This window comes from Carassius gibelio, chromosome A12 (genome assembly GCF_023724105.1).
Source record: "Carassius gibelio isolate Cgi1373 ecotype wild population from Czech Republic chromosome A12, carGib1.2-hapl.c, whole genome shotgun sequence".
NCBI classification, from domain to species: Eukaryota; Metazoa; Chordata; class Actinopteri; order Cypriniformes; family Cyprinidae; genus Carassius; species Carassius gibelio.
Window position 1 is genome coordinate 5,329,743 of NC_068382.1, and position 27,098 is coordinate 5,356,840.

Genomic DNA, 27,098 nt, shown 5'->3' on the forward strand with positions numbered 1-27,098 from the left:
AGACAAATCAAAGAGTCTATCAGAGCTGTGTGCATTGAAACATGAGCTGAATTCCTCAGGAAGTCATAAATCAGTTCTAGTGCCGCAAGAACCAAGCAAGATAACCAACCAACCAACTTGTTCACACAACAGCTTTCAACATTAACACCAATATAACAATTATTGACAATTTTAATTCGAAGAAGAGATTGTCAAATTTATTGTTCGTGATTGAAATGCAACGCTGGACATCACATGTAAACCCAGGAGATCAAGTTAAATACTTGCATTGACTTCCCCCCACCCAGAAGAACCAGACTGAAATTCCTAAGGGGGAAGGGCTTTAAACCTTTGTCTTCACAGAAAAGTCCTTTGCCAGAGAATGGCAAAGAAACCCTTTTTATACATTATATATGGACCAGAATGAACTCAAAAAAGACTTATGAATGAATCATTCCATTGCTTAACTCCATATTCATTTATGTGTAACCCACACATTTGACTATCATGTATAATCACTTATTGTGTATGTCTTTTGATAACTATAGGATACCTAGTCATGTCTAGTATTCAAATAATCGCATTTTCTTGCTTGATATTGTCCTGACAATCATTTATTTGTAAAATATATCATAATCATGTTATAGGAATCATGTCCAAAATTAGACCCTGTGAGGCAAGAACCACATGCTTGGTAAGATAAACAAATGATTTATGATACCCACCCCAAGAACATATCTGATTGGTCAAGGCAACATTTGAGGGGTGGCCAACAGGAAAGTTTAAATACTTTGGATACGATTAAATTTCTGCTTTTAGTTCTAGCATTGCTTGGACATCAGTCATGCCTTGCTTTTAGTCTGCTTTTAGTTCTAGTCTAGCTGCTGCTATTAGCCATGTCGGCTTTTAGTCTAGCATTGCTTGTGCTATCAGTCATGCCTTGCTTTTAGTCTGCTTTTAGTCGCTAGCTGCTGCTATTAGCCATGTCGGCTTTTAGTCTGCTTTTAGTTCCAGCCTTGCTCGTGCTATCAGTCATGCCTGCTCTTAGCTTGTAGCTTTGCTACCTAGCTTTAGCTTGTAGCATCTAGCCATGTGGTTAGTCATCATGGTTCTTTGAGCGCGGTTCCAGCGTGCCTGCCTGCTGCTACTTATGCCACAATGAGAAGGAACACAACCTAGTCTCGTCAAACTTTATTTCTTTTCTTTTCCGTTTGAGAGTTTCGTGTTCTGAGTTAAGTTTTGTAACGTCGACCTCGTCTGCGCGTTTGAACTCCGACCAGCCACACAACTCCAGCTTCAGCCAACGCCCAAGCACGGGCTCCCCAAGACGTCACTTCAGCCAACTGAACTTCCAGCCAATCAGCGACACCGGGATACCCCTTTCAACGGGAGTCCCTTTCACAGGAAACTAAGGCAACGTATCCCCAGATATTTGTTGTGCTGGTGTATCTAATATAATTTTAGTCACATTGAGGAACTCAATGCAAGGGCTAATTACGTGATTGATGGTTGTTCATGTCTATGCAATTTAACGTATTGCTGTAAACTTGGGATTCCATATTTCCATTCTCTTAAACTCATCTTTCCTTAACTTTCGACCTTCCAACAACTTGTGTGAATGTGTGTGTGCGTGCGTTTATGTGTTAGATTAGTTTATATGTCTTAGATTTATCTAATAAAGCCTTATTCATATTGAAAAGAGAAGTATCTTGTGTTTCGTGCTTACAAGTTAATGTCTTAAACTGCCGATCTTGTTACTGTGCTAATTGATAGTGTTTCACTATAGTTTGGATATAAGTATCCAGCGCAGATTTGATGTTAAACGGCTAGTTCACTGAATCGCAGGGCGTCTCCGTGACCAGCCGTGAAACAGTGATTCTGTTCAAATTCCCTTTAAAATCTTAAATGATTCCCTTTGAGCTAAATTGACCTGTTTCCCTTACACTGTTAATGAATGGTGCAGATGCGCGGTAACACATTTCTTCCATGTATTAATTTTAATAGTAAATCCCCTTTGTTTGCCAAAAACTAAAGTTTGCTTAATTTTCAATAATTAAAAGATAAATTATAAATGAAATGAATGTGCCTTCATTTGATAATCAGAAAAATATAAATACACAACACAGATAAGAAAAAAAGGCTACTTTAAGAAAACATTCATATAATTAGACATGCTAAAACAGAATTTGGTAATAATAAAATATTAATAAAAAATATTAATAATATAGTGAGAAAAAATAAAACATTTAATAGGGCCCTAAACATGTAATTTTTGTTAAACTTTTAATAAATTAATGTGAAAATGTAAACGTTTCAATTAAATATACTTTTAAATTAGTACAATTAAATGAAAATATTAAAAAGGAGTTAAAACTGAAACAATAAAAAAACATTTTTTTTTTTAAATAAAAAAAGAACCAAGAAGTTTAGGAGAAAATTAAATGTATTTCATAGGGCCCTATATCCCTCAGCCGTTCTGCGCCCCCCAGTAGAGAGGGTGTTCAAATGTAATTATTTTAGTATTTGATAGACATAGGCACACACACACACACACACACACACACATACATTGGTTTACATGTTTTATTGTAATATTCCATAGGTGTAATGTTTTTTTATACTTCACAAACTGTATTTTTATTATATTTTTATGTTATATGATAAATAATAAGCTTATAAATAATGAATAATGATTCATCAGATTTCATTTTAAATTGAGTGATTTATTTTCAAAATAAATCCCTGTGAGCCCACGGTGATCTGATATGTGTTAGCGTACAGCATGATCAAACCATGTGATTCATCCATATTTTAGACGATATATTTTAAACTAACGTTTATTTACATTAGCGTTTTCAGTCAAGTGTTTGGTATCAGTTCAAAATTCTCGAAACACCTTTTCAAACTCCACATCGTTGTGCAGATCATAAAAGCAGTTTTTCATGCTTTTGAACAAATTTAAATGCTTTGGTACACTACAATTATCTGCTGTTTCCTAAATAATATTTTCAACACATTTCTATTAGACTTATTTGGTCCGTAGAGTCTGAGGTGTAGGTCTTGGGTTCTCAGAGTATTCTCGGATCTGAATTTTCTTGGAAACTTCCTGGTTTTGTTAAATAAATAATGACAAGGTGTGACATGTTATGTTGTTGTTCATCTGAGGTTTTATTTTCCAAGTTTGAAGACCTGCCAAAGACCAGGTGATTTTATTATTATTATTATGTCCTGATACGGAAAACCATGAAATTCAATAGGCTGTCCTTTCTTTTTCACATGACTGTACTGTTTTGCAAAAGTGAAGGGTGATCTAATTGTACCAAAGCTGAGTACTGTACATGCTGAGAAAACCGTTTAATGCTAGGTTCTTCATATTAATTGCTGTATGTGTGTGTGTGTGTGTGTGTGTACACACATTCGGATGCTCCCACAATGAGAGTAATATCAGTCATTTTTGACCTCGTGGGGACATTTTTTTTTTTTGTTAGACGGGGCGTAAATTGTGGCGGGGGGTTGGGGTCAGGACCTCGATAAGTGATTATAAGGTTACCTAGCTTGTTTGGTAGCTTGTTTAAAAACAGCTTGTTGGATAGTAAGTTAAGTCACCCAGCTGACACGGTGATAAGCCTGTGTGTGGACTGATATTAGGCTGATACTCTAGATCTACCGATGTGTTTGGTTTTGCTTGTTAAGTGGCAGATGTGGGCTTGCCCATAAGGAAACAAGCTTATAAATCATACACAATGATGTTTTTTGAAAATCTGAAAATGCTGAAATTTTGTGTGAGGGGTAGGTTTTGGGATAGCCAATACAGATTGTACTGTATAAAATTACATCTATGGAAAACATGGAAACCAGTGTGTGTGTGTGTGTTTATGTATTTGTGAAAAACCATCAGACAAAAATCCAGTTGCGATTTTATTTAGTTTATTATATCTTTTTTGTAATAGTACCTGCATTAAACTACTTTAATTCTAGTAAATTCACATTTATATGATACAATGTACATAACAGTAAATACATGTAACATTCAGTATTGTTTCTTCCTGCAGTGTCCAAATAAACCCAACAAAACATCTGCTCGCCATCTCATGCTCCTCATTCTCATCTCACAAAGCTCCTCTGCCAAGTGCAAGATTCAGTCTCTGGGTATAACGGGTTTCCGATCAACTTCATGTCCAACAACTGAACAAGTGTGATTGTCAGAGGCAACCATCTCAGAGATACGGACTGTGATGTTGTGTAACACTACAAAAATATTCTACAGATAAATTGAAACCAAAATGGCACATTTGTCAAATAATCAAAAGTAATTTATTCAAGAACAAAACGGCAAAAGGGTATAAAGGCTGAAGTCTTTGGGTTTGTGGATACAGGATTGTCTGATATTGCCCTACAAGACCAATACCATAAGCCTTTCAGACTATGTATAAACACAAAACTAAAGCACAGTTATCACAAACACAGCAAAATTATGTACATACTGAAAAAAAGACCTGATATTAATCTCTATATGATACTTTAAGTGCTACACTCTAATCTTATAAAATAAAATAAAAAAATCAGAGTAACACTTTATAATAACTTTCATTAATAAATCAGTAACAAACATTATATAATGCTTAATGGATCATTAGTTAATATATGTTCAAAGAGTTGTTCACAGATGTTATGCAATGATTAAAAGCTTGTGTTAATGCCACTGATGTGTGATCTGGGTAAGGTTAGGGACAGGTTTGGTGGTTTGGGTATGTTTAAGGGTTGGCTGAAGGGTAAACAGTGTACGGGGTCACTTTGATTATTATAAGGGAACATAGTTCAGTCTATTTATATTATTTTGTTTTGATAAAAGTAAAAAAAAATTACTTGTTTTCCTCTTTTTTATTTACTATTCAAGGAATATCCTGTTTGATTATATACTGAAGAGAAGTATACTAATGTGATTTGTTGTTTTTTTGCACCAAAGATTCAATGTGTTATGTCTTTAGCAAGCATTTAGTTGATCTTAACCAGCCACCATTTACAGAAACCTTGCTACATTAACTATAATTCCAATGCCCATTAAGATACTAAATGATTATTAATTGTTCATAAACATTTACAAATTATGAATAGTTCCAACTAGATTGGCTACTACAAAAACACGAATAAATGATAAATAAATTATTAGTGAAGATGTGTCAATAGGGTCAATTCAGGTCTTTTGGTACACTTTTGGCCATTGAGATTACTGCTCATAAAGGCATTAATGATTATTAAACATTTATAAACATTTGCAAATGATGAAAAGTTTACACTTAGATTAAGTGGATTTCCACTAGATTAAGTACTGCAAAAAAAAAAAAAAAAAAAAAAAAAAAAGTTAATAATAAACAAACAAAGACCAACTAATGAAGATGATATGAACTGAAAGATTACTGGCATTTCGATTTGGAATAAATAATCATATAGGTAATGTTTAGTAAGTTTCTTAGTATACATTAACAAGGGCGTTATCTTATATTTCTCGCTATTTGATATTTAAACTAATGAATTGTTAAGCATTATATAATGTTAGTTAATTATTTATAAATGTATTATAAAGTGTTACCAAAATCACATCCAGAAAGGGAGAATGCCTTCATTCAAAGATACAGATTACAGTGTGTTTGCATTTTTCCAAAAATGTATGGCCAAAAAGTTGAAAACAATCTTTCCTCATTATTTAGGCTCAGCTGCATCACTTTTTAAACTGAATGAACATCACAAGAATCTATGAATACTGACAATCATGCAGCTAGAGAATTTTAATGTTGTTCCATATCTTTTGCATAAGTACATCAAACATTTCTCCCATCTCTGCAAATGTCTGTGCTGAAGTTCAGAAGATCAGCTAGTGCTTCCTGCAACCTCAATTATAACACTCCATTATAAGGCCACGGATATAGACAACATAGAAATAATATGGAACAGTGACAGATGGCCATATCTCCACACAAACCCTGAGACATTATAAAGCCCTGGAGATTTATTTTGAATTGATTTCTTCCTTTCATCTAAAAACAACTCTATCCTATACCAAAGACAGTAATTGAACCAAATATATCAGTTGCACAAATTGTTATATTGGATCGCTTCAATTTTTTGTTACTATATCCATTAACATGCTGCTGAATCATAGAGTCTAACATAAGAGTAAGCAGAAAATGTATATATTTATATTCTTTGAGATGTTCTCCTAGTTCTTCTGTGTTCTCAAAATTGTTGACTGTTGAATGTTCTAGAATGCGAGATATTTGTGGTTTGGCTCTTTTAACTTGGGCCAATAAACAACTACCCATGGGCAAATAAACTGCAAAAATCTAGTTCACCTTAAGAATTATTATACACTTTATTTACTGAAGGAAATAAGTTGTAAAAAGGCATTAAGTAGCATTTTGGCCTATGTATAAATATTTATAAATATTTCAATTTGGCTGTAATTTAAGTCAACCCAAATTAAAATGCTTCAAATAAAAAAATGGCAGATATTTTAACCATATTTCAGCCACAGAAAATACTGAGTTTTACAAAAAAAAAATTTTTGTCCAATCCAATGCTCTCTAAAATGAGAATGTCCCTCTTCCTTATAAGTGACTAGCACTAGCAAGTAGTAAATCAGGGCTCATGGTTTAGTTTACAATCAAATTAAACAAATATCTGACAATAGTGGCAGCATAAATCTAGCTTCTTTAGCTCACATGACACTGAAAAACTGTCAATTTTCAAAATTTCTACAGTCTTCATATAGAGTGTAGTGATTCCTGTTATTCATTTTTCTATGACTGATTCTTCTCATACTGTCTCTGGTTGTATTGTATTGTATTTACTGTATACAAGTGAGGTCAGGGGTCAAACTCTGACGGCATATGGTTTGTGGTAATGGTACACTCAATGCATAGACAATGACTGAACTGGCCACATTTGACACATCAATAGCATATACATTATGGATGTTACATAGAGTTTCCTGTATAGATGCAGAAAAATGGAATTAAAGAATGCTAAAAAAATAATAAATAAAAACATTTAAACATACTAAGGAGGAATAATCTGTAGGCTAAAGCTAGCTGTGATGTGTAGTTTGTATAGTTGTTATGCTGAAATGTGTTAAACATAAAATGAATGATTTTGATTTGATGAGTCATTTATGGTGAATTCTCTTCAGGAAAGAAGTGAATATCCATGTTCAAATCCATATGGCTTTTCTCAAATTAAAGGAACATGCAAACAATAATCAAAGGTAAAGGGAAACTGCTCTTTAGCCTACAGCCTAAAGTTAAGGATATAGTGATACATCAACTTCACAGGTGATACATCAACATTGAATTATGCTGAAGGCAATGTAAGATGTGTATTTCGGCATCTGCAGCTTGGAAGCATGTGTGTGTTTGCAAGCTCTTGTTTTTTATTCATACAGTAGATGTAGCAGTTGGTTTAACTGTGAGGCTCTGCGCGATATCCTCCCTATTGATCTTCTTCAGTGCTGTGCACAGTGCATCAATGTTAGCCGAATCCTGACTCGCCCAGTGAGACAGAAGGGCCTGGATGGGCCTCTCTTCCTGCTTGAAATTAGCAATGTGTTCTTCTTTGTATCCAAGTAGCCCTGCCAGACTGCACCAATCAGTTTCCTCATTAGCTCCTGACTCCTCCCCTTCACAGGTACGATTTAGCAATTTCTCAACCTCCTCCCGTGTGTGTAAGGGCAACGACAGGGCCGAACCTCCATCTATCTTGACCACTAAAACAAAAATAATACATTTTTTGTTTGTAGTAGTGATAGTAGATATAGCAGTGATATAATCATAGAAATCATATAGACATAGCCACCAAGTAAACCAATCAAATGCATGCTAAATATATAATTATGTCATGTAACTTTCATGTAGACGGTGCAGATAGGTTTAACTTAAAATTTGATTTTAACAACTGTACAACTTAGATTGTTGCTTACAAGTTCTTATATATTAAATAATTTACAAACAAAAATTCAAAGTGTTGCACTGCATTAAACAAGCTTGCTTGCTCAATATTGAAATAGTCTGGTTCAGTATTTGCTGTAAGCTGGTCCCACAGAGTTCCTCTGAAACCCTCCACCTCCGCCAGCTCCACCTGTCTAGGAGCCAGATTTACTAAGCAGGGCAAAATGAGTGGAAAGTTTTTGTGGGCAATCTACTAACAATGAGAAAATAAAAGGACATAGACAACCCAGGCTAAATGCAAACTACCAAGAGCACAGCAATCTGTTGTAGCTGATGAAGCTCAAAATTGGTAAAGACTTGCTCTCTGTAGGCACTAAATAATGCCACCAATATCAGTAAATTCAATTCGACAAACAGTGCTATATCACGTATGTATAATTTATAATTTGCTGATATTTGTGGCATTATTTAAAGTCTTTACCAATTTTGAGCTTCACATAGCTGCGATAGATGCTAATCTGCTCTGCTCTTGTTAGTTTGCATTGATCGTTGCATTGAACACTCATTTTGCCTTTTTTAGTAAATCTGGCTCCTAGACAGGTGGAGCTGGAGGAAGTGGAGGGTTCCAGAAGAACTCTGTGGGACCGGCTTACAGCAAATACTGAACCAGACTATTTCAATATATATGTATATTGATCCATCATGATCTTAGGGTTTGTACCTGTATGTAGAGGCCCTTGGCCCTCCTGTAAGCTCTGACTGTCCACTGAGATACCGCTGTCACTGTGGAGTTTCTCTCCCTCAGGAGAAGGGGTCTGACTGGGGTTTGTACTGCACGCTCTGTTATTGCCTCCTTGCTTGTTCTGCTTACAACTGTTCCACCTGAAAGTTACATCAGAAGCTTTTATTATCACAATTTGTATTCATTTCTAACTTAAAACTGAAGTGTGACATTTCTAAATCACTCATCTGCCCACTGCCATTGTTTAAACAAGCCCCACCCAAACACACCCCATTGGCTGAGCCAGAAATGGAGATATTGGACCACTCAAACAAACAATGATTTCAAAGCACCAGGCTGTTCATACTCTGAAGGAACCAAAGCGAGTCTACACCCTCCAGCTGTGTGTTAATAGTTTATGACCCCTTTCCCCACAACCTCCATCTACGTCTGCTCAGAAAACTATCTTCCTTATTTAAATTTTTATCTACATTGTTCTCAGTCTGCAAAAACATGTAGTTATTATTTTTCATATTTGCATTTGCTGTCTTGATTATTATATTGCTAGATTTGCTTAAGGCCTTGAATGTGCTTCATCAAATCAGAAATAAAAGTAATGAATGTTTTTTTATCTGATCTGAGGTCAGTGTCTCTGTTTTACTCCACATAATAAACAATGTGCTCGTGATGGATCAGATGGAAGATTAGCCTAGAAGCATTTTTTCCTTTATAAAAATAGATGAACTAAAGCCTACCTAGCTGTACTGTGAGAGGAGATAAAAACAGATTGGAGAGAGAATAATTCCAGTTCTCCTCACCATTTAAAGATGATGAAGGCCACCAGGCCCAACAGAACTGCAGCCAGTATGGAGGTATAGATGGGAATGAGGTTTTTGCTCAGCCCAAGTTTCTTCAGCCCAGGGTCAGCCGTGGTCACGCTCTCCGTAGGACTGTCAGGAGGAGACTTGTCTGTATACGAGACAACTGATGGAGCAGGAGAAGAAGAATAAGAGGGAGAAAAAAAAGGAGGAAGGAAAGGTGTAACATATGGAAGAGGAGAAGAAGGAAAGCTTGACGTGTCAGGAGGATCTACATCTATTGGAGAAAAGAGACAAAGTCAAAGAAAAAGATGAAAAATCTGTTAGTTGATTAGAATCTATTATGTGAATTGGCATGAGAGATTTCTAAAGCAAGTAAAAATAACATAACAAATCATGCAGTTGTTATTTAAAAGGAGCCACATAGCCATTTATGAAACACAAGCAGAAAAAAATTATACAGGAATTTAAATTTAGATAAATTGAAACTGGTTTCAGAAATGATTTACAAAGACATTCTTATTGCAACTGCTGCATTATGAATTTTCATGCAAATCATTCATAAAACCACTTTTTTTTAACTGCGATATTGAATTGAAGGTTGAAGTCCAGTACGATAAAAATTAACAGTTTGCACAAAAACTCTTTCTGCTTGAATAAGGTCAGTTGTGTTTAAGTTCATTATTTACTTATCCTCATATTGTTCCAAACATGTATGCACAAAAGAAGATTTTGTAAAAAAAAAAAAAAAAAAAAAAGTGTTGACCCCCTTGACTTTTAGTGTATGGATGCAAACAGTTAAACTATTAGACAGAAAAAAACATACAGGTTTGGAAGGACATGAGGGCGATGACAGATTATTATTAATATATATATATATATATATATATATATATATATATATAATTTTTTTTCTTTTTTTTTTTTTTTCTTTTTTTTTTATATAATTTTTTTTTTGACAAGTTAGTTACAACATTAGCAGACCTTGATATGGAATCTGTATGCACAAAAGCTACTGTAATTTCCACAGAATTGGCAACGCGTTTGATTACTAAATATTTTGGATAATTTAGATTTTCTGTTTTCTACTAAAAGAGTGTAAAAAAAAGTGATGAAAACATTATAAGATTCCATTTAGGTCTAGTCATTACATTAGTTTCTAAAACAATCCCAAAATGAAAGACAAAAGAATATTGTAAAATGGAGTAAAACACATAAGAACTCAGACTGCTTGGTTTTGACCCTGTGAACTCTGTTCGCTGGCAAGCAAAAAAAATTTGATTATTTGATTGGATTATCTTTGATTCAATTGGGGGTCGTAATAAACAGGCTTTGTCCTGAGTCAAACCTAATGGACACTCAGCTAGTGCAGGAGACTGTGATTAGATTGGAGAGGTAGAAACTCGGCCCAAGTAGGACAGGCATCGCCCCGGGCTACTGCATGTGTGTGTGTGTGTGTGTGAATGGGTGGTGTAAGTTATACCATAGACAGATGGACAGACACATTGAAGATCATCAGATATTATGGCTGTAGGAAAGGGGGTAAGGGGGAAGGGGGTAATTGGGTGGTTGGTTTGGGGAAGGGCCATGCTCCAGGGAATGTTGAGTATGGATTTATTGATCAAAGTACTGCAGCATGAAACATTTTGGAGGGAATTTTGGGCATGTGAGCTAGTTTTGTGGCACACTAAATAATTAATCATTCATTAAACAAAAGTAGAGCAAATTTCAGAAACAGTATTGTTGCATGAATGTGACAATTTACATAATGGATTTTTTACAATCGATTTAGACAGAAATTGTGATTAATGAATGTTAATTGTCACTATCACACATTGATGGTGGTAACCAGGATATTGCAGTGATTATATTTAACGTGTTAATATTTAAAATGCAACAGTATGCAGTTGCCATAGTGTTCAGGGTGGTTGTTTAGGGATTGGTGCTTATAGGTTGTTTCCAACACACTTTGTGCCTTGGTTCAATAACTAGTTTCCCTTTCAATTTTTCCATAGGAATCTTTAACAGATCTTTATTAAGAACTAACCAACTAGCTACGAGGTGAATGACAATATTGCAAACTTTGATTCCCAAGTTCTCCCAGAACTAGATAAAAATGTCAATAAGAATGGTATAAATTACTTAACCTCTTGAACTCTGGCCACGCCCTAGGACCCACCGGTGGGTCCGCGGGGAGGTCATAATACTATTTTTTAAAAATCTATAAACTGTGAAGCACAAAACTAGTCATATATGGTATTTTTTGAAAGCGTAGAACCTCTGCTTTCTTGCAAGTCCCATGGTATTTGCATTAATTTTACATAAAAGAAAATAATAAGGTATAAATTCGTTCTTCCACAACCACCCCCCCTTGAGAAAATCAGATGAATAATGTTCATATTTCATATTTATAGCACACAAACTCACCAAACATGGACAAGTCACACATCAAATGAAAGCTCTCACTCTCAGGAATGTCACTGTGTACTTTATTTCACCGATCTTATACATTACAGTGACATAACAAATAATAATTTTCAAAAGAATCACGAAAACTGAAATTACTTATGTGAACAAGCAAACGTATGCGTCATATTTCTGCGCTGATAACTACATCTGTGCTCACATACTAGCCTAAAATCCTATATCAGCTTTTAGATTAGGTTGTTTTCTTCAAAATGAGAGCATTCTCGTGTGTCTGTGAGCATGCATGGCTAAACGGCACTATAATATGTCTCAGATGCGCAGATCAAAACATGCAATGCAGCGTAAAACATGACCAGTATTTGTATTGACTCTCTTTGATTCCTTTCGACTTGCAATGACGTCATCACGCAGTGCGTCCTATGTCATGAAAGCTGACAGCCTCCCCTCTCCATAGACACATCGATCAAGCTTCTAGACCATTCAGAGCCCGAGTTGTTCCTTTCCAAAGTTGAGGAGGTGGGACTAAAGAAAACGGCGCAAACGGGCGCAGATGATTATTGATGAGTTGATCGGAAGTTTGTTTTCTGATTTTGGATAGCGTTTTAGCGAATTATTGCGTGCTTTTATTACTGTTAGAGTTATATGTCTCTGAAAAATGACTTCAAGAAAGTTTTTTGTTGGTGTGGAGGCGGCTTTGGAGGAGTTTGATCGGATGTCCGACACTGAAACTTGCAGCGATGCTAGCTAGCTTTGACTCGGTCAGAGAAGCTGCTTACAAACTGGGAGAAGACCCTGATTTTGAGTAAGTATACGTTGTTTCTATCAAGCATTTGTAAGTTGCATGCTAATATTATTATTGCATTAATTTATTCATCGATTGCATTCATAAGTGTATTGCCTTGTGCAGTTTATGTCTTTCTTGTATACGCGAATTGCATTCATCGGTTGCCTTCGTTAGTTGCATGCTAATTTGTTTTTGCATGAATTTATTTATCAATATTATATATACGTGTACTGCCTTGTGCATTTTTATATCTTATGTATATGTGAATTGCATTCATGTGTTCGTTACATATTTGAATTACACACACGCAACGAACACATGAATGCAATTCACATATACATAAGATATGCAAGGGTTGTTCTCATTTATTTATACATACTCATGGATTTGTGTATGTGTAATCATTATTTTCCTCTTTCTGTTACTTGCATATCTGGATTATTTTTGTGTATGTCATTTTAGCATGTATTTTGGGATTGCAGTGTAAATTTATACATTTTTGTTTTGTTTTGCAGTTGTAGCATCCAGTGGTGAAGAATGGGAGCCAGCAAGTCAGGATACTTATTTTGTGTGTGTGTGTGTGTAAAATAAAATGCAAGAACAGAACTTTGCCTTATTTTGCTTATTCCATGACATGAGTTTTTTGAGGAAACTTGGAGACATAAGACATTCTGTCTCTTCAGGTAAAGCTACAGAGCTTGGAGACTCCAACGCCTCCTTTTGGTTAAATCTAAATAACTTTTGCTTAGAAGATGTTATCAACAAAATTATTTTTTTATCTTTTTACTGTCACCTAGTGGAATCAAAAGAAACTTTCTGCAGGGAAATAGACCTAACAGGTCCTAAATAACAGACTCCTAAATAAAAACTTACTTTAAAAAATAATACAAATCTGACTTTGTTTCCGTGTTTATCACAATATAGTAAAAATACAAAAGACAAAATATGCAATATCTTGTGCTTGTGTTAAACTTCCGAGAGTTTTCTGTAAAATAAGACCATTTTTATAAATTTATTCCAAAGTATGTGGTTAGGGCTGTCTTTTAAGTTCAGCTATGCTGGATTCAGTAATCAAAAATGGTGACTGTACACTTGGAGAGTCTAACGCCTCCTTTCGATTAAAGCTAAATAACTTTTGCTTAGAAGATGTTATCAAAAAAATTCTTTTTTCTCCTGTTTAATGCCACCTTGTAGAATCAAAAGAGATTTTCTGAAGTGACATAGACCAAACAAGTCCTAAATTACAGACTCTTAAATAAAAACGTAATTAAAAAAATTATAAAAATCTGACTTTTTGTTAGTGTTTATCACAGTAATGTAAACATATAAAGTACAAAATATGCAATATTTTACCCATGTTTTAAAATTCAGAGAGTTTTCTGTAAAATGAAACCATTTTTATAAATTTATTCCAAAGTATGTGGTTAGGGCTGTCTTTTAAGTTCAGGTATGCTTGCTGGTTTCAGTAATCAAAAATGGTGACTGTAAAAGTACACTTGGAGAGCCTAACGCCTCCTTTCTATTAAAGCTAAATAACTTTTGCTTAGAAGATGTTATCAAAAAAATTCTTTTTTCTCCTGTTTAATGCCACCTAGTGGAATCAAAAGAGATTGTCTGAAGCGACATAGACCAAACAAGTCCTAAATTACAGACTCTTAAATAAAAACTTAATAAAAAATAATAATAAAAATATGACTTTTTGTCAGTGTTTATCACAGTATTGTAAACATATAAAATAAAAAATATGCAATATTTTACCCATGTTTTAAAATTCAGAGAGTTTTCTGTCAAATGAGACCATTTGTATCAATTTATTCCAAAGTATGCGAGTAGGGCTCTCTTTTAAATTCTGGTATGCCTAATTCTGTAAAAAATTCAAAATATGCTGCAGAGCTGAAGAGGTTAAAATAATAATTTCTGATTATTCAAGTTCTCTCTCATCTATATTCACCTTTTTCTCATGGTTTCTCAACAGAATTCATAAAAGTTATATTAGAATTTTGGCAAAACAGCTCTGTACAATGTCATTTTAATGGCATGTTAAAAAATTAAAGTCAAAATATTTCGAGAATAAAGTCTAAACATTTCGAGAATAAAGTCGAAATATTACAAGAATAAAGTTGAAGCTTTAAGTTTCCGAAAGTTTCCAGAATTTAAATTGTAGAAATGAAAGTTATAATATTTTGAGCGTATAGCCTTTATTGCGCATGCAAATGTCCTGGATTGAGAGAACGGAGAAGTTGCCAGGCCACCGGCAATGATTCAAATATTGTTGCGTCTAAGCGACTGTATCATCTTACTGGGATGAGGAAGAGTCAATTTTAATATCAAGTAATACCACTAATACCATGTTCTCACATTAAAGGCAACAGCCCAACATCTCATCACCAAATCTCCTTACAGGCAAAATGTTCCCTTCAAGAATTAAAATAATGAGATTGATGAGTATTGCTGTAAAAACAGCACAAACGGAAAGAGCAATCTATATTATTATCTCTCTATATGAAGCATATATATTATTCAGTCCACAGAAAGACAAATGTATTCTTGAAAATTGTCTATACACACTCTTTCAAGCTAGGGTGAAGGTATGCATTACACACACACACACACAAATACATGAGAGGTTATAAGAAGCCTAACACGATTCTGTCATCCACTCGCAGTGCTTCACGGGAGCAGGTAGACTTGCTAAAATGTTCTTTCGTTCTTTTACGATTTTTTCTTGTTTAAATGATATGATTGGTTGAGATTTCTCTGCAGAATCATGGGTAATCTAGTTTCTCACCAGGATCTGCACTGTTAAACTAATACAACAAAATAATGCAGACTGATGGCTTTAGTAAAAGCGAATACCATCAGTAGCAACTTAACAGATCACAGTAAGTCTGTCTTTAACGGTTTATTAGTTATTGTTAAAAATCAATTTCCCTATGTAGAAAACGAATGTGATTTTTACAGTATCTTTGATATATTGGTCTCTAGTTTCATGTCCCCTATAAGCATTTGGGATTTTTACACACACATACTTGCATTTGTGGTTTATGGGGACTCTGGTAATGGTTTTTATACTGTTCAAACTGTATTTTCTATCACCCTACACCTAAGCCTACCCCTTACAGAAAACTACTGCCAATTTTTGAACTTTATAAAACACTGTTCTGTATGTTTTTAAAGCCTTTTGTTTTATAAACCATGTTTATGTTGCAGTACACATTTGTGTCCTCATAAACCATATATACCAGTACACACACACACACAGTGAATCATTGAAGAAGGGACACCAGACACCATCATGGACAGAGATCTTCTTTGTCATGAAACAGTCTCCCCCTCCCAAACACCCATGTCTCTGTAACTCCTCTGCCTCTTCGTATTGCTTTCTTTCTTTTCCATTATCTCTCCGTCACATCTCTCTCATGCATGTTTGACCTTTAGTTAGGCGGTTATTCAACCATTTCATAAAGACAGAACTCACTGCTCTACACATTTATATCTTTTCCTTTCTAATGCTCTGCCTCCTGCTCCTTTTTCTTCTCAGTTTTTTTATGTTCTTTTGTTGTTTCGGTGTATCATACTGTTCTTTTGCATGTATTGTTATTGCACATAAATACAGGGAAGTGCAATATGAAGTGTCACATGAGACTGTGATAGGCTGATTATCCATCAATGTGACAGGATATCATCTCAACGAGACCTGGCTTTCATGATGGTAAACGGTCCATAATCAACTGGTCTCTTGCATGCAAAGACATAATTCGCTACTTATCATATCAGTTTGATGTATTGCTGGAGAAATTAACTAGCTAGTCACTGCTGTTGCCCGAAAGTCTAGTAATCTTCGGTGTTTGAGCGATGCTGGCTCAACAATATAGGACTGTTGTTAATGACAGCAGATGCAGATGGTGGAGTAATTCTGATTATTAATTTATTTAAGATTACAAATAATGTCAACTCATTATAATTCATCTACACAAACAACAGAAAGCTGTTAATGTTCTTTAGCACCATGCATTCATTTACTTCTGTATGCTGTACTCCTGTTCGTTGTCATTTTGCTTTATTTGAATTTTAATTCATCATGGGTTCACACACACACACACACACACACATATATATATGTGCTTTCCTGCTGCTTTTAATCTTCTAGGATATGTAGTTACACATTTTCTTTTCTTGCATTTCCACCTACGCATTAAACAGGAGATTAATTTCAATTTATAACCACATAATACACCAATTCATATAGAGCAATGGTCTTAACATTAGTAACCATCATAAAAAGAAATCTTGCAAAGCTTGCACTATATACCATATATTTGTCAATGTCATGAACAGCTAGTTAACAAATGTTGATCTAAAAAATCCAGTTAATATATGGGTGTCTCTCAGTTATAAAATGCAGAATTAATCTATAATAAATAAAATATAAAGAGATTGAGAATTGAACTTAACAAAAACTGTGACGATTGAACTACAATAATAAATGTAACACCATCCACAGCAATAAGTAATAACATTATGTTTATTTTAAGTCTGTTACTGCTGTTATATTTTCAAAGCAAAGTAAGGTGTACTTCATTTAAAAAAAGAAAGAAATAAAAAAGCTGCGGTTGCCACAAATTTTACACATAAAAAGAGTTGTAGCATCATTACTGGATTTTAGAGACTTAAATTTACAGTAAAATTATAATGTCATGTCACATATACCAAAGTAAAAAGATAATCTGGTTTGTACCTTTATAATATACTGACAACCACAGTTAATAACATGTAGATTTAGTAGCTAAACAATAATATACAACACCATAACTGTAGCACACAACACTAAAATAATGCCATGAACATTACTATGATATAAGATGTACTACTGTATACAAAAAAAGAAAAAGAAGAAGAAATAATTATTTAAATAAAGAACCAGCAAATGTGAAGTCCCACAGAGAATTATAGGAATCAAAAAAAAAATGCCTTCCTTTTATTAACTGTAAATTGCGAAACTTGTTATTGTTCACTTCCAAAAAGGCACATTTAACAGTATTTTACTGTAAAATGAAATTACATTAAATGTCCCATTATATCTTTTACAGCTTTCACCATATATAGAAAAGGTATTCATTGTCAACCAATAAACTGCTTTTTACCATGGCCTTTCCATAGTCTAGTACTCTTAAAATTACACTCCCTGGACTCCATGAACTATTTTTTGTTTATTTTTTTAACTTCATGTTCATAGTTATTTAAGTTTTCATTCTTAGTGTGAGTGGGCCTTTACGCAATGCCCTAGTAACCACCAAGAACACCCTAGCATTGGTGACCATAGCTATTGGTCACTTCCAACAAAGACACAGTTGTAATAGGAATAATGGCACTATGTTGTTTATTTACAGTGAAGCTGCATTCATAGTGTTACAGATCATCATACTGTACAACATAACACAGTATGAGCAACAGAAGCCGACAGGCCTGCACAACCACAGTCTGCTTTCTAACACATTTTATGGCATAATAGCATGTATTCATACTATAATAATCTATGCCTGTGATTAAAAAAAAATCCAACACAGACACAGGTTATTATTTCTCACAATCGGGACTGTTTAATTCTTCAATGAGAAGGTGAATAGCTGCCTCATAACAATCTAAGATGAGAAGATGATGGTTTGGAGAAAGTATTTCCTGTAAGGGTGATTTGACTCTGTCATTATGTTTATTGAGAATATACACAGCATGCCTTGTCATTCTGGAGAAGAGAGTGGAATATGTTGCGTTTTGTCTGCATGCATTCATGTTCTCTGTGGCAAAATGTGATACCGCTCACAAAAGGTCAGTGTGAGTAACCTGAGATCACAGCAGAGAAACTCCATCTCTATTATCGACCACAAGCGCTTCTCTACATATGCTTTCTCCCTCTCATCTCAAATCTGTCTGCTGATACACATCTGTCATTCCGTATGCATTTCTGTTTTCAGTTCTCTTTTGTTTTCTTCCTTTCTTTCAGATCTTTTGCTATGGTTCTCTCTTTTCTCATTCAAATCCTTTATTATTTATTGAGTCTTGATCCAATAGTGAGTTAGCAAATCTGTGTGATCTGTATTATGTCAACAGAGTCAAATTGAGCCCCTCAAATCATCAAGTTAACCTAGTCTATGGTAACTCACTGGCAGGCAGGGAAATCTGATCTTCAATCAGTATTTCCTACTACCTGATTTAATTAAGTGCTAATGCATAAATGCTGTTCAGTGCTGCCCGTGATATTTAGGGCTTCCTGTCAGTTCTAAGAACAAAAATAGTCCTTATAACAATATGCAATAGTTTGCTGTTCATAAAAATAAATGTATTATGAAATATGTTTGGAAAATACAGATTATTGGTATTGCAAGATATGTTTTCTGCCTGAATGCTAACAAAGTACCACTTTAAGATGACGTAGTTAAACAGTAAATAGTAAATTATGCATAATTACATGCAAGTAACCTTTAAACGAATGAACCCTAACTCTAACCTTAACCCTATAGTAAGTACATGTAGTTAACTCTCTTGTACTGCAGTTCTTTTTTGTAACAAAGTAGCTGCATCCCAAATGATGCACTATACATTATGCACTATGCACTTATGCACTCAACCGTGTAGTGTATGAATTTTATAAGATTATTTTGTCCCCCTCTGCTATGCAATTAAACCTGCGACAGTTGAGTGCATGAAGGTATTCAAGTGCATCATATTTAAAAGTGCAAATTTTCTTTCTTGGATTTTCAGTGTAAAACACTACTTGCACTATTTATAACACGAAACACAATACGCGCATTGGGACACAGCTGAATTCAAGAGTGTAACCGTTAATGCTTTAAATGATAAGTTAAGGATGTACATATATATAAAAAAAAATTGCCTGTTATTGAAAAGCCAATAATTATTTATATGTTATGTTAATTTATTATCATGTTATGGTATAGCCGATAACCAATAAATGTCTGACAAATACATAAATAAATAAATACTCTACAATATTCATTTTGAGTATATAATAATCACTAATATGTATTGATGTATTTGTGATGTATTTTATGTATGATGCTTGTTAAATTAATTTGTAGTCAAATTAATCTTTGATTATAAAAGTATAACATAATGCTACCATAAAAGATTAGAGCCTGCCCCACACAACCAACCCTGGTTAACACGTTCCATAACCACTCGATGCTCAAATTCTCCAGCTAATGAACTTCCATGCTAGAATGTAGTGAATTCATCCGGACACACTCTTGCCGCACAATTTAGTGGGTGAACCTTGACATTGGGGTTGTAACGGGAAAGATTGTGAGATAAAAGAATAGATATAAATTGTTCGCAACTGAAAGGATTCTCTTGGAAACTATGGCACAAAACAATTCTTCCTAAGAATCTTAAATTCCACACTGGGCATCTTGGAATTTGAATGATGTAATTCCAATCACAATCACAGCTATATCCCAGAGTGAGAACAGGATGAAACCAGGGGCCTAAAAGTTTTGCATAAAGAAATTTATGAGACATAAAACTGGCTCTATATAGGCTGACACAAGTTTGGCCACACGTCAGATCTTCACCCCAAATCCTCACATCAGGGCAAAACGTTAAGTTACCCCAGAAATCAGCTCATCACTCTATCCACTAAAGTCATAGGGCACATGCCAGACAAGTGCAGACAGCTGGAGAATGAGCAATTGTCATGAATAGACACACTTCAATGTTGTAGGATGGGGAGTTTGGGGTTAACAGAGAGAGGGATTGATTATTTCTGTCCCCAGTACAGACAGGCGTCTCAGTTTCAAGGCATACATTGTACTCAGCAGAAAAAGAGGTCAAAGTTAAAGAGTCAATATGGGTAATGATAAATCTTTAGGTTTGGATGGGAGGCATACTGACCAGTAAAGCTATTTTATGTACTTAGTATTGAAAAAAGCCCTCCACTGTCTCACAGCCACTTATAAAAATTAATCACTAGAGAATAGATTTTTCATAATTAATAAAGACATAATATCTCTAAATTCTAATTGTAAAAAAAAATTATCTAAAATATTTTCAAATTATTATTTTTAATTGTTTAAGTTTAAAAAAAAATCATATTCTATTTTCAGTATGTTGTATTATTTACGGTATTGCCTTTATACTGATTTGAAAATGTTTTTAAATGTCCACTTCGTGTTTTCCCGCAATCTGTGTGCCGCAGTTCCCGAAGCTCGTTCATTAACAGGTAGATGCATTTCAATCCACATTACAGTCAGTGGATGATCTTATATGTTGCTTAAGTGCCTATATGTATCATAAATATTTTTAGACCTGGATAAATTTGCTTTGATGTAACAACCATTACATCTGTTATGCTAACATTTTACTTTGGCAAGTAATGGGTGCCTTCCACTCCTCTCATGTGTTTCTTCTTTTCACAGTCTGGCATAAATGATGGGTGGTTCCAAAATACATGGTCACATGACAGTAAAAGTGTACAGCTGCCAAGATACAGGGTTTGTGTCAACTTACCCACTGGCTCAACTTATCCCACTCTCCCCTGCTTCTATTGAAGATGAGGCAGAAAGAGGCTCAGAGAGTGAGGGAGAAAATAAAGTCTGAAAATATTACAGAGTATGCTGTCTTTTCTTTTAACTATATATTTTTAACAACTAGATAATTTGTTACAACCACCCACCTCCTTAGTGCCCCTTTTTTATTTGGGCCACTGCCCCTCAAAATATCTGTGCACGGCCCTGATCCTGATGTTATAAGATAGTAACAAGGCTCAGGTTTTTACAAAAAAACTTTTTTTTTCCCTTTTGATTTTAGGGTGAAATGTGACCTACGACATGAAATGTGATATGTTCTTTTAATATTCACCCTGGATAGGGTATGTTGCAATTGACGGGGCTTTTCGACACCACACAGCTTCATGCTTTTTAATGAAATGACACGCCACTTTCATGCTGCCTGTTCCCACACATAACTAATGTCCCATTAAACCAGAGAACGACAACAAATGTCTCAGAAGTGAATCTGTGTGTGTTTTCACTGCTGTGTGTGTGCACTTTGGATGGGAAAAATGCAGAGCACTAATTCCGAGTATGGGTCACCATACGTGGCCACACTTATCTGATCACTTTGTCCTTTTCAAGGGTCTCACTGCAGTTTCTTGGATTTTTGGACCAAATGTGAACACTCCAAATGATCTCAGACTTTTTTAAAAGTGAACAAATCACTCTTAAGTTCACTTGATTTTTCCATTTAATTTGGTCATCGGACCCCTGCGTACGAATTCATTACACTATTCATCATTCACCATTTAATTATATTATTAAACTACTGTATGTTACATTGCATTGAGCTGAATATTTGTTTGTCCTCATCTGATTTCACCTGATTTCACAACACACGCATCATCTGTAATCTGGTAAATTCCTGATACATAAGAACATTATTTTTCTGAAACAGATACCTCACTTCCTTGTAGCAAACAACACCATGTTTTATTTACTTTCGTCTGGAGGTCTTCATGTTTATAGAACCCAGGCTGAACTGAAATCAGTAGCCACCCATGACCTATGACCTCTCACCTTCATGTCAAGACCCTGACACTGATCATTAACAGATAAACATCACTCACACACACACATGCATGTCCCGGCAGTCATGTACAAACTGATCCAATCCAGATTATCAGTGTTTAATATTTGTTGATTAGATATAGACAATGTAAATAATTCCCTTTGTTTCGCGACAATTTTGTGTGAAAGTCAATCCAGGAAAATACATATTCATCCAAGTTAAAAATAACTGAACCAGTTTCCATATTTTTCCAAACTAAGTGGTGGTGAGTTTTTGCCAAGTTTAGCTTTTTTGCAAATTTATGGATATTTGCGTTATACTTATAGGGTTAGTACACCCAAAAATGTAAATTATGTCATTAATTACTCACCCTAATGTAGTTCCAAAGTTAATAGCTCAAGTAATTTGTGGATTAATGCTTATTGGAGACGCGAACCGTTTCAAACGATTCGGTTCAATTTAGTGAACTGTTTCAAGAAGAAATTTATTTTTGATGCTTCAACAAATTCTAACTGACCCTGTGATGTCACATGGACTACTTTGATGATGTTTTTATTACCTTTCTGGACATGTACAGTATACGTACATACGTTTTCAATGGAGGGACAGAAAGCTCTCGAACTAAATCTAAAATATCTTAAACTGTGTTCCAAAGATGAACGGAGGTCTTAAAGGGTTGGAATGACATGAGGGTCATTAATGACATAATTTTAATTTTTGGGTGAACTAACCCTTTAAGTTTATGACTAAGGTAATACAATTTTGTGAGGAATAAGTTTGGAAGATGATTTTGTACTTATATGCCTCAAATTGTGTGGATTATTAAGGGGAACTGCTGCATCATTTTCCTGATGAGTGATGAGATTTGCTATTTCCATTTTACAGATGCCGTCTATACACACTCATTGCACAAAATGCCTAAAATTACATCATATATTTTCTGTGTGATACCATAATAAGAATACATTAAGAAAGTACATTGAAAATCCATTTATGGGTCCTGCTGCACTTAGAATGGTTTTCTTTGATGGTAGGACTTGGGCTGTGTACAAAGCCTCTTTCTCTGATCCTCTTCTGAAACCATGTTAGCGGCCAGACACAGAACAAAGCCTGTAATGCTGACTGCAGAACTCTGAATGTGGTCCTTTGCTAACGATACTGTTAATTTTATTCACAGCTCATTTCAATGTGTGTGTGTGTGTGTGTGTGTGTATGTGTATGTGTATGTGTATGTATATGTATATGTATATGTATATGTATATGTATATGTATATGTATATGTATATCTATATATGTATATATGTATGTATGTAAGGGGAAGTAATGGCCTAATGGTTAGAGAGTCGGACTCGCAATCGAAGGGTTGTGAGTTCGAGTCTTGGGCCGGCAGGAATTGTAGGTGAGGGGAGTGCATGTAAAGTGCTCTCTCCACCCTGCTCTGTGTCTGTGCACTTTGGATGGGTTAAATCCAGAGCATGAATTCTGAGTGTGGGTCACCATACTTGGCTGAATGTCACTTTCACATATCTATATATTGTTTGAAAAAAAAACCTGTATATATATTTTTGTGTGTGTGTGTATTAAGCAATAATTTTAATCAATCTTCATTTTAAAACTTTTAAATAATACTTTTTAAATATGTACACTATTGGTCAAAAGTTTGACATAATTACGATATTTTTTTATGGTTTTGAAAGAAGTCTCTTATGCACACCAAGGCTGCAATTACCTGATTTAAATTTTGGATTCGAATATATTTTCAAATTAAATGTATTCCTGTTCTAGCAAATCTGAACATCAACAGCCATTACTCCAGTCTTCAGTGTCACATGCTGATGCTGAAACTGATTGTGATACATAATATTGGTGTGATAACTGTTACGTTATTTATTTTTTAATTTGATTCGTTTTTTCAGGATTCATTAAAAGCCGTAAAAAACAGCATTTATTTTAAATAGATATCTCTTGTAATATGTGTCTTTACTGTCACTTTCAATCAATTTAATGCGTGCTTGATGACAAGAATTAAAACAAGTTATTTCTTCTGAAAAATTTTAACAAAAAATTAATAAAAAACATACTGACGCTTTTATCCAAAGTGACTTACAATTGCTATATATGTCCGAGGTCACACGCCTCTGGAGCAACTAGGGTTTAAGTGTCTTGCTCAGGGACACATTGGTGTCTCACAGTGGATTCGAACCCAGGTCTCTCACACCAAAGGCATATGTCTTATCCACTGCAATGTTATTTTTAACATTTAATAATAATAATAGTAATAAATGTTTATTGAGCCCTAAATCATCATTTTAAATGATTTCTGAAGGATCGTGTGACACTGAAGACTGGAGTAATGATGCTGAAAATTCAGCTTTGCATCACAGTAAAAATATGATATATAATTACATTTAAGTTTTACATATAGAAATAGTTTCTTTTCATTGTTATAGTATTTCATAATATTACTGTTTTTACTATGTATTTTAAAAGAAAATGCAAATTGAAATGTAAAATTGTAGTACCTAGAAAGTGCACACCACCCATCAACACAATGAATAAATAATAAAAACGAGTGCACTTATATTGTAGTGGTGACATACGCAAATGTAAAAATCTAATTGTCATAACTAACTGGTCTTCAACTGTCATCTCCAGAGAACAGAGCCGTTGAGGGCCAACACACAGGGCAATTTCTTGGCTAGTAATTTTAAAACAAAGCAAGAAACTGAGTAATAGAAATCTGTTTGTCATATTGTGTCAGAATAACCCATCTATTCACAACTTCGGTTTGATTTCTATTCTAGATTCTCCTACCTTGGCAGACAGCATCACTGAAAGGTGTGCAGCTTGTCAACTCCAACTCAGGCTCATCGCAGACGGAGCAGGGCATGCAGGGGTCAAAAGAGGTCTCCTGATCTGAATACGTGTCATCCAAGCACTCCTCACACACCGTGTCACTGTCATAATTACAGCCTCTCAGCACACCATGGCCCAGAGGACACACCGTGCAGGTCTCACAGCGGCCCGTCACTGCGCTGAAGAAGAACCCATAGTCGCAGACACACATTGCGTTGTTGGCATCAGTGCAGGGCGTCAGCATGCGCATGTATTTAGAACACGGTGTACACGGCTGGCACTTCTCCGTGTGGCTGAAGTTTTCAGAGAATGTCTCGCCTGAAGGCAAAAGGAGAAAAGGTTAAGAGCACAGTCTCTTTGAACATACAGAGTTTGTAGTTGTGCATTTCAGGGTTATTATCATTACCTAACCATGAAGACTGTTTCAATTCTTGAAATAAAATACAAATGAGCTGAAATAAAAATAAAATAAACATTCAGTTTCCAAGGCAACATTTCAAATTTTCAGTTGAATTATTTACAGGCAAGCAAATATTAGCAATCTTCGCATTGACCTTCAATCCCATTTCATTTAACTGCAAAACATTTCAAATGTTACAAGGATTAAAGATTTTAAAGATATGATGTGTGATTGATTATAAGGCCAATACTACATTTTATAAATTCCAAAACTACTCTGAAAGGGTTAAATAATCTATCACTTTAGGGTTTGGCTAGTAATGGATGTATGCAGCTTTAGAGCTGAGGTATAGCCCTAGCACTTTGGAGCCGGGGTGAAAAAATATGATTTCTAAATCTGCTCTCTGAAATATGTTATAGAATGACAGCGCTTCCAGAAAATGTGCCATATTAAAAAAAAAAAATACTTTCTTAGTTTTAGGAAAAAGGGTGAAAGAAAGTCATGAGTCATATTTTGACCACATGTATTCCAATAGATATCTAGAACAGGAAGCTACCAGAAGAAATGATGATGTCAATATTGCAAAGAGTGGAGAGCATATATCTAATGCTGCATACTCATGGTATTGTATTCCCATCCTCCAACCTATTCAGATATATTAGTGGATAGAGGTCTAGCAATCACTAAATTATTCAGGAAGCTGTTTTGTCCGTGTGTGTATGTGTGTGTGTGTGTCGCCCCAGTGTCCCATACCATATCAAGTGTTTCAGTATATGCCACTGGCAGGATATTCATAGACGCAGTGACCAGACAGTGGCAGAGAGAAAGATAACACACTAATGCCATAGTTATCCTTACATCTATCCATCAAAGAGGATGAAATGTTATTGTGTCTTTGTGCTGGACAAAACAGAGTTTCACATTATGGGTTCCCCTGTGTGCTGGAGCTGCTAATGGCCCTAATGATAACGGGGTAATGTGCTGGCTTCTGGAGGCTAGTTATTTGGGCTTTATTTAGGAGACTGATGGGTAATCTGTGCATTTCCTGCAGACGAAATCCCGTCCACTCATACTTTCTCCCTCTTAGTCTACTCTTCTCCTGCTCTCTGCCCTTTGAGATCCATTAGCATAATGCTAGCTATCAATAATGCATGTCTATGCATTCTGACAGATGGACGATGTATAGGGGTGTTCTCAGCTGTACAAGTCATGGAGTGTATGTGTCCATCAACATTAGGACTAAAATGCTGAGATAGCATTCTGTCAGTGGCTTTTGTTTTGCAGGTTCCAAAAAAGGACACCTACTCTGATAGTACATAATTGACTGTTTTAGTATGAACTGCTAACTACCTATGGTCTTAAAAAATACAGCTGATAATAATCATGTCTTTTGATGCAAAACAGCAGATATGAGACAGTATAAAGCCAACAGAAAGCCAAAAAATAAATAATGATACTGAAAGATATAGATTTAAGAGCCGAACAAAATATTTTTGTTGGTTATAACTGGATGTGACTGATACAGTAATTATTTATGTATTTATTATTCATTTATTATTATTGAAATGTTTCTGAATTAAATAATACAATGTAA

At 34.9% G+C, this 27,098-nt stretch overlaps 1 protein-coding gene and 1 long non-coding RNA gene across 3 annotated transcripts in view; one reads left to right on the forward strand and one right to left on the reverse strand.

Moving 5' to 3' along the window:
• Nucleotides 1-3,891: 3,891 nt before the first annotated feature.
• The window catches only part of ngfrb (nerve growth factor receptor b), a 35,632-nt gene continuing 12,425 nt past the window's right edge, over nucleotides 3,892-27,098 (reverse strand). The window contains exons 3-6 of one of the 2 annotated variants that reach the window (XM_052610851.1): nucleotides 25,063-25,422; nucleotides 9,459-9,624; nucleotides 8,641-8,801; nucleotides 3,892-7,738 (exon numbers count right to left, since the gene is read on the reverse strand). In XM_052610851.1, coding sequence (XP_052466811.1) covers nucleotides 7,410-7,738; nucleotides 8,641-8,801; nucleotides 9,459-9,624; nucleotides 25,063-25,422 — 1,016 coding nt within the window. In that variant the 3' untranslated portion in view covers nucleotides 3,892-7,409. Of the gene's footprint in view, nucleotides 7,739-8,640; nucleotides 8,802-9,458; nucleotides 9,736-25,062; nucleotides 25,423-27,098 lie in introns of both variants that reach the window. The other variant, XM_052610850.1, reaches the window with a different exon arrangement.
• On the forward strand, nucleotides 11,599-13,275 carry LOC128024953 (uncharacterized). The gene is made up of 2 exons (XR_008186066.1): nucleotides 11,599-12,687; nucleotides 13,185-13,275. It is a non-coding gene; the product is annotated as an uncharacterized LOC128024953 (long non-coding RNA).